This window comes from Hordeum vulgare, chromosome 1H, assembly GCF_904849725.1.
Source record: "Hordeum vulgare subsp. vulgare chromosome 1H, MorexV3_pseudomolecules_assembly, whole genome shotgun sequence".
NCBI classification, from domain to species: Eukaryota; Viridiplantae; Streptophyta; class Magnoliopsida; order Poales; family Poaceae; genus Hordeum; species Hordeum vulgare.
The window spans coordinates 150,501,875-150,512,723 of NC_058518.1; the positions used below are offsets into that span (position 1 = coordinate 150,501,875).

General features: G+C 45.5%; 1 protein-coding gene across 1 annotated transcript; it reads right to left on the reverse strand.

Moving 5' to 3' along the window:
* Positions 1-616: 616 nt before the first annotated feature.
* On the reverse strand, positions 617-2,705 carry LOC123427513 (60S ribosomal protein L11-like). Its single transcript, XM_045111585.1, has 5 exons — positions 2,599-2,705; positions 2,408-2,515; positions 2,128-2,170; positions 1,836-2,031; positions 617-977 (listed from the first exon to the last, which is right to left on the reverse strand). The coding sequence occupies exons 1-5, from the start codon at positions 2,599-2,601 to the stop codon at positions 785-787; spliced, it is 543 nt and encodes a 180-aa protein (XP_044967520.1). The 5' UTR covers positions 2,602-2,705; the 3' UTR covers positions 617-784.
* Positions 2,706-10,849: the final 8,144 nt, after the last annotated feature.

Here is a 10,849-nt window from a genome sequence, read left to right on the forward strand (position 1 = left end):
CCAAGCCCAAGGATGCACGCCGTGTGCTCCTGGCACCACGCGCTCCCATGATGCCGTGCTGCGCCATGGCTTCCAGCAACGCCTTCAGGGCTTTCGTCGAATTGGGTCTGTCGGACGAATGCTACGGCAACGCGGCGTTCTGCGCGGCCGGCAGCATGACGAGACTCCTAACGCGACAGGCACTACAAAGGCAAAGCCGGAACGCATCATGACAAGACTCCTAACGCGGCCACAGAGCAGGGCTGTAGAGCAAGACGCAGCAGAGACTCCTAACGAGGCCACAGAGCAGGGCTGTAGAGCAAGATCACGACAGACAATGTATGGCACGGCAGTAGTGCTGCACACTTGCTGGTCGGAGGAGAGAAGATGAATATGACAGATGGACCCATATAGTCAGTCAGCGAGAATAGAGAGTGATCTCTGCCAGGATTGTTACTTTCCTGACGTGTCAAACATGTATAAACTGATCCAAGGTTTAGATAAGAGCGGCATTAGTAAATACAGGGTGTCAATTTCAGGGATTGAAAGGTTAGGGTTCATTCTCGACGGACGGTATGAATTCAGGGTTTAAAACAAACTTCACTCATAGCAGAAAATAAGTTGATGAAATGTTCAATTTCAAATATGAAACATGAAAAGATTTGATGGAATTATAGATGCATGTCAGCCCAACAGATGAGGCAAAATTGATAGTGCAACTTTGTATCCAATAAACATACGATTCCATGATCCAGAAGGAGGACTGACTTAGGCTCTAACAACAACTTAATCAGTCCAAAGGATACTAGCTAGCATGGGACTTGTTCAGGATGACACCCTCATACTTGACCTGGAACCACTTCATGGCATCTTCCTTGGTCACCCTTTGGTGGATCCCAACACGGGCCTTGCATCGGCGCCGGCGGGAGACACGGTATCCAGCACGCTCCAGAACGACAAAGAAGTCCATACCATAGATACCAGTTGACGGGTCATACCTGACAGAATTAAAACAGTAAGCTTTTAGTATGTAAGCAATAGGATATCAATATTTGCATGCAACCCACAGCTCAGAGGAACGTAAAACACTTTTCAAGAACAAGGTTACAACTAACAAGTTCAGACATATAAATACATAAAAAGTATGTCAACTGATCAAACTTAATGGACAACATACAGGTATAACTGATAGTACCAACAAGGCATTATTGATTCTTTACTTGGGAAAGAGAAATGATATCAGACCTTTTTGAACTAAAGCACAAAATATCAATTGCAGCAACAAACACTAGCATGTACAAAGGGAGGAACTCCAACAGTGTAAAACTTAAGGAGGTACACTAATTGGTAAAATAAGAACAATCATTAAACAATTGGATTCTCTGCTTAAAAGGTGCAATCATTAAACAGATGAGAGTTTTTTATGGAAATTTTCAACTCAGAAACACATTGGGAACAACTGGATCCATCACAGCAAAATAATTTCAGACTGGAGCAACACCTACTCAAGGAACTTCCAAGAACAAACAAATATAAAGTGCAGCAATAGAAAAACATACTAAAAGTATTTATCATGATTATGCATTTCAAACTTTACAAGCATGTGCATGGCAAAATCCTTCTGATGATAAAAGTTAACCATTTTCCGTTAAGATTACTACAACATGCACATAAGGAAACCCCTGTGATAACTCCACAACGATTTTTAATAGAAGAATACATCAGACAAGAAACTTTATGTTGAAAATATCACAGCTTACAATAAAGTGATATAAGTGAACCAAAATTATAGTCCTACCTATATAATTCGCATATATAAAATGCAGCCAGAACTAAGTACAGGAAGATTATCTTACTTCATGCCAAGATCAATGTGCTCCTGAATACCAAACCCAAAGCAACCAGTGTCACTGAAGTTCCTCCTCAGGAGCTCGTACTCCTTCACCTTCAGCCCACTCTCGAGAAGCTGCATTGCCTTCTCACCCCTGATTGTCACATAGCAGGCAATCTTCTCATTACGACGAATGCCGAAAGACCTGACAGTGTACCTCGCTGCAAAGATAAAACCGCCATGACCATAAGCACCCCTGGGTGTTGAAACCAGACAAGAATTGTCGAGCAAACTTTAGATCGTGGACAATATCTTACCCTTGGAGAAAACTGGCGACTGCCCGCTCAGCTGCTCCAACACCTGATGAGTAAATTCGTATAAATTAGACTCGCGTCTCAAAAAAAAATGTGCAAGCACACATAAGATGAACAACGTAGAGCACTTCGGGATAAATTTCATTTGGAGTGGATTGCGAAATTGTAGATCTATGACCATACGCACTGAAACAATATCAGATACAGCGAAGGATTTTAATTGTTCTTTTGTCGAGGAGACCGTGTTGCGTGACGGGATTGATGGGTCGGGGATCTATGATACCTTGGCAGCGCGAGTGAGGCGATCGCCGCTCTCGCCGACGGAGATGTTGAGGACGAGCTTCTGCACCTTGATCTCCCGCATGGTGTTCAACTGTTTCTTTTCAGTCGACTGCGAGGGACAAACGCGTAAGAACAAAGGGACACGCAAGAAATGGCGAGCGTTGGCATCGCGGCAGGAGTAGGAGAGCTCACCATGATGATCTGACCGGGGAGGCCGCCGGTGGAGAGGAAGCGGACGATGGGAGGGTTTTGGTTCTGGGTGTGGCTGCGGCGGCGGAAACCCTAGAAATCTCCCGGGTCTTATATAGGGGGGGCGCTGGAGGTTGCCGAGCGACGATTTCGCGGAATGGCGTGGGGGGCTTGGAGTGGTCCGATCAATGGATGGACGGCTAGGATATTCAGCTCGGCTTGTGCTTTCTTACTAGCTGGGCTGTTGAGGTTCTCCGGCCCAGCCGGATGGCTAGCTGGACCGGACTCCCGGCCATATTCAATCCAACCAATCTACATTCTAGAGGCCCCTGAAAAAAATACATTTTAGAGTTTCTTACAAAAAAAAAAACTTAGAGCAATGTTTCTCTTCAAAAGATAAATCTAGAACATGAGAGTTTTACTCCAAATACAATGTCGGACCTCTACAAAAATGCAACTTTATCCCTTTGGGCAACAATCTTTTCACTATTTTTATAGGCCATGGTCTACGATAATCGTCTTATGTGTGTCGGACAGAGTCAACTTCTTGAGTTTTGTTATCGGTTTTGCTTTCTCTCCGGGTTTGATTGGGTTGACAAAGAAGTTAACCGATAAGGGGTTTAACAGACCCTAGCTTTCCATAGAAGTCTAGATTGAATTTCGACTTTCCTCCATGTCATGTCCGGTATGTACCTTCTAGCTAAAATATCAAAAAAAATACATCATAAACGTATCATTTTTATAAGAGAATTAAATTGTATTGCGAGTGATACGATAGGGCTAAAACTCGATGTTATACAATCACTGGTGACCACTCATAGTAGCTTTGATCTCCTTCACTCAAGTGTTTTTCGATAGTCTGTACTCATCAAGAACTTGATTCACCAACGTACACTCATTATTTGCAGTTGTGTGTTAGTGAAACTAGGGCATTTTGTTGTTCCTAGAGGCTCCACCAAATTAACATTGCAAGAAAGTCAAAGTTCCCTCACGACATCCTCTTGCAAGTTCTTCTTATTAAGATCTCTGTGATAAAAGGCAGTTTTATGCACGCTTAGGTGCTAAGCAACAAAGATGCGTGTCTAGGGTCATGCTAGGGTTGTAAACATGGTCAAGTTGAGGCAAGCAGGAAATATGTCATTCCATATGAGATCATGTCATATTGCGGTAACTGACAATATGAGTGTTGGTAGTTTATTAATTTACATGCTTTAAATTAATGTATATACACATATAATATTCAAGGTGCATACATGATAGTCATAACTATATGACTGCATGTGTTGCGATGTATGGGTCGTTCTGTAATGATTTTCACAAATTAGAGGGGGCATGAGGAAGAGCATGAAGGAGAAGGACAACAAGATGAAACACAAAGATAGCTAGTGTAGCATACTTGTTGAAGCACACTAGGCAAATGCCCGAGCGTTGCAACGAGACTTTATATAAAAATAATAATGAGGTAAACTTTACTTTATGTATTCGGAACATTTGCAGCTACGTGAGCTGCAAGGATATCCTTCACAAATGTGTTTCTTTGAATGATTTTCATAGCACACAAGGATTTAGGTTAAACTTCAATATATGTAATATTTAAAGAATGGTGGAGTAAATCATGTTGGGGGATGATCTTCAATAAAAATGTTGAGGTACCATGACTTAAAGTGGTCTAAAACTCTAAATGCAACACCCCTTCACGTGCATGGTGTGACATTAAAAAGAAAAAAATGTCATGATACAAAATATTTAAATTGACATGTTATGTGTTTTATTTGTCTAAAACCAAAAGTCACACAAAATAAAAATGATGTGATTCAGAATTAAGAATGTCATGCCAATAAAAATAAATTTAGCTCGCTAAAAGATAAAAAGAATGCCACGTTCTTAACAATAAAATTGCATGCTCTTGATCACAAAAATGCCATCATAAAAAATTCCATGCTATGTAGTTTCTTCATCAAGAAAATCATGCAAAAAGATTGCAGTGGTTCTCAAATTAGAATTGGCATGCCATTCAATATATATTCACCATCCTACAGATACAAAAAATGCCAAGATCTTTAAAAAACAAAAATGACATGCTCTTCATAATTGAAATGCAGGAGGAGAAGTCGTTCCATAAAAACAACAAACATATGTGATATGAATCTATTCCATCACCTAGAGGAGGAGCTCGCGACTTGGGTCGGCACTTGCTCGAACTAGCTGATGGCAATCGTGGGGGAGATGTGCCAAGAGGCTGCACCACCGTCGGGCGAGGACTCTAGCATCAATGAAATGGACGAGTACGAGAAGGAGCAAGCCACACTAAAGGTCATTGATGTGGTCCGCTCCTCCGCTTGGATGGACGGGGGCATAACACTGTCTAGTGACCAGTAGCTTCGCTCGTAGCCGCATCAACCATCAACCTATGCCTCGGGGGTAGGGACACTCGCGAGGCCAAAGCGTCCTCGCAACCTTCCAGATACACCCCCTGTGACACTCTCACGTAATAATGAGTTGCGGCTATATACGCCCGGGGGCCCCGAGGACACGGAGGGGTCCCACCCACGCCTAATGGCAGCCCTATGCTCCGCGCTGGGGAGAAGACCGTGACACTCTCACGTAATAACGAGTTGCGGCTGTATATGTCCGGGGCCCCCCGAGGACGCAGAGGGGTCCCTCCCACGCCTAGTGGCAGCCCTAGGCTCCGCGCTGAGGAGAAGACGGAGGCAATCAACTCAGTCCGCCAATGACTATGCCCGCAGCTAGCAAGGAAATCAACACAGTCCACCAATGACTATGCCCGCAAGTGGCAAGGAAATCAACACAGTCCACCAATGACTATGCCCGCAGGTGGCAAGGAAATCAACACAGTCCACCAATGACTATGCCCACAACTGGCCACGAAGTCAACCCAGTCCACCTACGACTACGCCCACGCTCAATGCGAGGGACGGACAACTGGAGGTACGGAGCCGCTCGTACGCCAAGGGGGATACCTGAGCATCGCGACTTAGGGGCCTAATTGCGCCCGTAGCCTTCCCTCTTGGCCCGTCCTGGAATCCGGTCGGTTCAATGTCGGTGGAGGTACGCGAAGGGCGGGCCCTGCCAACGCAGAGCCTAGTGCGCTCAACAAGCCACTTAAAATATCTTAGGGAGAATGTTGGAGTCACTCGTATGTCAAGGGGGACTTCTGAGCATTGTGACTCAGGAGCCTGAATTGCACCCGTAGCCCCTTCCCTCTTGGTCCGCCCAGGCGGTCCAACGGCGGCGGAGGTTCGCGTGGGGTGGGCCCTGCCGACGCAGAGTGCTGAAGGAGTTCTGGAGTCTCAAATTGTCAGTTTCTTAGGAGGGACATTGGAGTCGCTCGTACGTCAAGGGGGACTCCTCAGCATCGCGACTCGAGGGCCTAACTATGCTCGTAGCCCCTTCCCCCTTGGGCCGTCCTGGTATCCGGTCAGTCCAATTGTGGCGGAGGTACGCGTGGGGCGGGCCCTGCCGACGCAGAGTGCTGAAGGTGTTCTGAAGTTTCAAAATCCTCACCGCGTTCCCCTCATGAGGGATGCTCGCACATCAAGGGGGACTCTTGAGCATCGCGACTCAGGAGCCTAACTGGACATGTAGCCCCTCACCTCTTGGGTCGTCCTGGAATCCGGTCGGTTCAATGGCGGTTGAGGTATGCGCGGGTCGGGCCGTGCCGATGCAGAGTATCATAGCAAACATGAAAGAAATGAGGCGAAGAAAACATTCAAGCAGTCAGCTAGTTATTACAAGCCTTAACAAGTTCTTGAAAACACAAATGAGTTTGACGCCTCCACGAGGCACGATGTGCATTGCAGGGGAAAAACAGGGGGAAGAAATCAGGAGGAACAACTGTCGCCGATCGCTCCATCTTCTGGGGGCTTGTCGTCGGCGTTAGTGGCGTCGCCTTCCCCGTCGTCGGCTTCAGCGGTGTCCGGAGATGGGGGAACTGCGACGCGGGCGAACCTCTTCACCAACACCTCCACGAGGCCCTTCACCGCCTCCGCAGCGCTGTCGCGGGCCTCAGTAGGGACCGACAGGATCAAGGAGTCGAAGTCAAACCCCGACTCATGAAGATAAAGGTGACCGAGAGACGCTTGTCGCGGCCTTAGAAAAGAGGTCGCGACACTCACTGTCCAAGATCTTGTCCACCAGGATGACGACATCCTCCAATGTCACGTCGAGCTCCACCGCGAGCACGATGAAGCCGCCCTCTGGGGTGGCTAGAGGCTCGTCGAACCCGTCCCGACAGAGGGTGTGGAGCGTCGTGCGAAGCCTCAGCTCAACGTCAGGGAAGCCGACCAGCTCCGCGGCCTTCTTCTTCTCGACCGCGGCGAGGGCTTCCCCCTTGGCATCGAGAAGGGTCTTCTTCGAGGCGATCTCCTTCTCCTGCTCGTCCAAGTGCGCCTGCTTCGCGCACAGGCGAGTTTCCTCCTCGGACGGTGATGACCCACAAGTGTAGGGGATCGCAACAATCTTCGCGGGTAAGTTAACCCAATTTATTGATTCGACACAAGGGGAGCCAAAGAATATTTATAAGCTTTAACACTTGAGTTGTCAATGCAACGCACGTGAAAGATACTTGCTTGGCAACGAAATATTAGTAGCAACGGTGATATGGAAGTGATGGTGGCAACGGAAGTAATAGTGGCAAAGCAACGAAACTAAAACCGCGAAAGTAAATCAACTTGTAACTAGCAGGATTAAAACATTGTAGGCTAGGGAGATGGATGGTTGGTCATGGATGAGAGATATAATGTATTTAACTTGGGGCAATACACATAGAAAAGTAATGATCATCTAGGCAAATATCAAACATTAGGCATGTGTCCTGAGGTAGTCGTGCGTGCTTGCAATAAGAACTTCCACAACATCTTTTGTCCTACCATCCCGCTATCAACGGGGCCAAAAGGAACTTATGGAGATTAAGGTGCTCCTGTCAAAGAGCACCGGAACAAAGCATTAACAATCAACGGACCCATGGAATCCTCAAACTAGAGTCTATCCCCTTTGGTGTCCCAAGCTGTCACCATTGGGATCGCCGGTTCCGGACTATAATAGGTGCATACTACTCATAGATAGGATCTAGAACACAAATATATTCATGAAAACATAAGGAATTCAGATCTGAAATCATGGCACTCGGGCGCAAAGTGACAAGCATTAAGAGTAACAAGTAGTAGCAAAGATGATAAACACCATAGTAGATGATAGGCAACATGCCCCCAACAATCTGACAAACTATTACATGATCTAACTCATCCAATATCTCCCATCCTCTTCACCTACAGCAAGGAATTACTCACACATGATGGGGGAAGCCATGGGAGGATGATGGAGTGGTGATGGTGGTGACGATGGCGACGATTTCCCCTCTTCGGAGGCCAAGGCAGCCTCCACATTAGCTCTCCCAGAGAAGAACCGAGGGTGGCGGCGGCTCCGCATCGAGAACTTGCAAAACGACTTTTGTTGTGGGATTTTTCCGTCACGGGTAAAAATAGGAACCAAAGTAGGGCACCAGAGGGGGTGGACCCCACCCAGGCGGCCTCTCGGCGCGGCCAGGGGCCAGGTCGCGCCCACAGGTCGCCTGGGGCCCTGGTGGCCCCCCTCTGGCCCATCTTCTGGCCCAAGGTTCCTCCCGGTGCGTGATTTTCTCTATTTTTATGGGAATTTTCCAGGACGTCTAAATATCCATTTTCCTGCACACAAGAAAACCATACAGGCAGCTCTACTAAAAATAGCGTGAGTCTGGGTTAGTTTCATTCAAATCATGCAAGAATGAAGTCAAAACAATAGCAAACATGTTTGGAAAAGTCGATACGTTTGAGACGTATCAACTCCCCCAAGCTTAGCATATTGCTTGTCCTCAAGCAATTTAGTTCAACGAACTGGACGCGACAAAGAAAACTTTGACAAACTCTTTTGCTTCATTAGATGTATATAAGCATGTACTACGAACAAGTCCAACAAGTATTGAAGCAATGCTACAAAGACAATGCATGAAGCATTCCTACAATCACGTGAAGAGTTTCAAACAACTAAGAATGAATAATATGTAACCGAAAATCATAACGAGATCACAATGCACATGACTTGGACATACTAGAGTGGTATCTCGCCAGCCCCCAAGAGTGAAGCAAAACATAAATGCAGACGCTCCTTCAAAGTCTTAAAGTAGACTATAAATAAATATTTCAGAATAAGTAATATTACAATCATACAGAAGACAATGTGGTGCTTTGGGACAATGCACATTACACTTAGAATGACAATTATGCTCTGTATAGTTGGTGCTTTTTATAAGAAGATGATGACTTAACAATAAAGTAAAATAGATAGGCCCTTCACAGAGGGAAGCATTGATTTGCAGAGGTGCCAGAACTTGAACTTCTAAAACAGAGACAAATCAAAAATTTGGGTGGTATGCTTTCATTGTCAACGTAACAACTAAGAGATCTCAATATCTTCCATGCTAAATACATTATAGGCGGTTCCCAAACACAAAAGTAAAGTTTTTACTCCCCCTCCACCAATCGATCACACTCCACGGTGGGCTGAATCTACGGGTACCATCCATACAAACAACAATCCTGGGAGAGTTTTGTTTCATTAAATTCGATTTTTGACTATGAGCATGGAACTAGGCATCCCGATTACCAGCCACTTTCTCGTGAATGATAGTGAATCAACACGTATCTTGAGAATAACCCACTTAGCATGGAAGATATTGATAGCCCCTAGTCTATATATGAGCGATTCGGGCATACAAAACAAAATGTTTATTTGAAACTTTAGAATAAGGCACATGCAAATTTACTTAGTACGACACATAAATACCGCATATAGGTAGGTATGGTGGACTCATATGGCGCAACAGGGTTCAAGGATTTTGGATGCACAAGCAGTCAGTCCGCTTAGTACAGGCGTCAGCTAGCAAAAGACGGGGAAGCGACCAACTAGAGAGTAATAGCGGTCATAATCATGCAGAGCAACAAAGCAACACTGAACCGGGCATGAAAGTGATATAACTATTCTGAAATAAAAAGATCATCAAGGCTTGATAGACTTCTAGTCATAAACATGTGTAAACATGTGCCAAGTCAATCCAAAGACTCTCTAAAGGGAAATACCACTTCAATATGCCAAACCATGAACAATGCAATGCATGCTAATCATTTCGGTAACACATTATGCACTCCAGCTATTTGAGACTAGTCACAAAGAAAGCATGAACTACTGGGAAATCATTGTAAACATAGCACTATGTCGCTACAAGCTGGTCTCTAGATCATAAGTACAAGCATATGTACAAAAGTAGAAACAAATATAGTTCACACCAGTTTTCCTTGTTGCATCTCTTCTGTCGATCTTCGTCATTATTGCATCGTCACTTGCACGATCGGACGTAGAAAGATATAATCAAGTGCAATTGCAACCATGGACATGAGCTGAACTCTGCAAACAAAGCAAACTAAAGAGAGAAAAGAAATCTTTTTCGGTTTTCCAAAGGTTAAACAAAAGCAAAATAAAAGAGAAATCTTTTTGTTGTTTTTTCAAGGAAAGAGCAAAGAAGAACAGGCAAAATCTCCAAAAAGACTAAAAAGGAAACCACGGATGATACAATGAAAGGGGAGAAGAGTACGTACTCCCCCGAGCTTAGGCTTTTGGCCCTAGTTTAGCTCGGCTACTGCGGGCTCCAGGAGCTCCCTCCGGCTCCGGAATGGTACGGGTAGCTCCAAGAATGATATGAGGCCTCGGGCGCGTAAACTGATGCACGTCCGTCCTCCCAAGAAGAAGGCTCTTCTTCCTCGAGAGCAACCCCCTCCATAGGGTTGTGGAACCGCTGCTGGATCACGAACTCGTCCAACTCAATCGAGGTGAAGGACCATCTATTCCTGCTAATGTAATCAAACAAAAGTGGTGCAGGTAGACGAATCTCGTGAGTAGTAAGCTCGCCAAACCTCATAATATAAAAAAGGTTACAAAACTCAGAATTCCTAGTAACAAACTCATGCATCTTCATAGCAGTAAGATCAAAGCTTATGAATGAAAAAGGCGTTTCATCCGTGCGTATAGTGCGCCCGAGGTTCTCGAGGATAAGCATGGCATAAGTGCCACCAAAGTGAGGCCCTTTGCCGCTGTTAGCAACAAGGCGACGAGCAATCAAAGCACCAATATTATACGCGTTATCTCCTAAGAGGGCGGCTACCAAGATAGCGAGATCCGGAGCCAAAATGTTGCTCGTGTTATC

What these genes read in the sequence shown, in the direction of transcription:
- LOC123427513 (XM_045111585.1), bottom strand. An exon ending in GCCTCACTCGCGCTGCCAAG is followed by an intron (nt 2,171 to 2,407) that starts GTATCATAGATC and finishes TTTACTCATCAG; the next exon opens with GTGTTGGAGCAGCTGAGCGG. An exon ending in CACATTGATCTTGGCATGAA is followed by an intron (nt 978 to 1,835) that starts GTAAGATAATCT and finishes TAATTCTGTCAG; the next exon opens with GTATGACCCGTCAACTGGTA.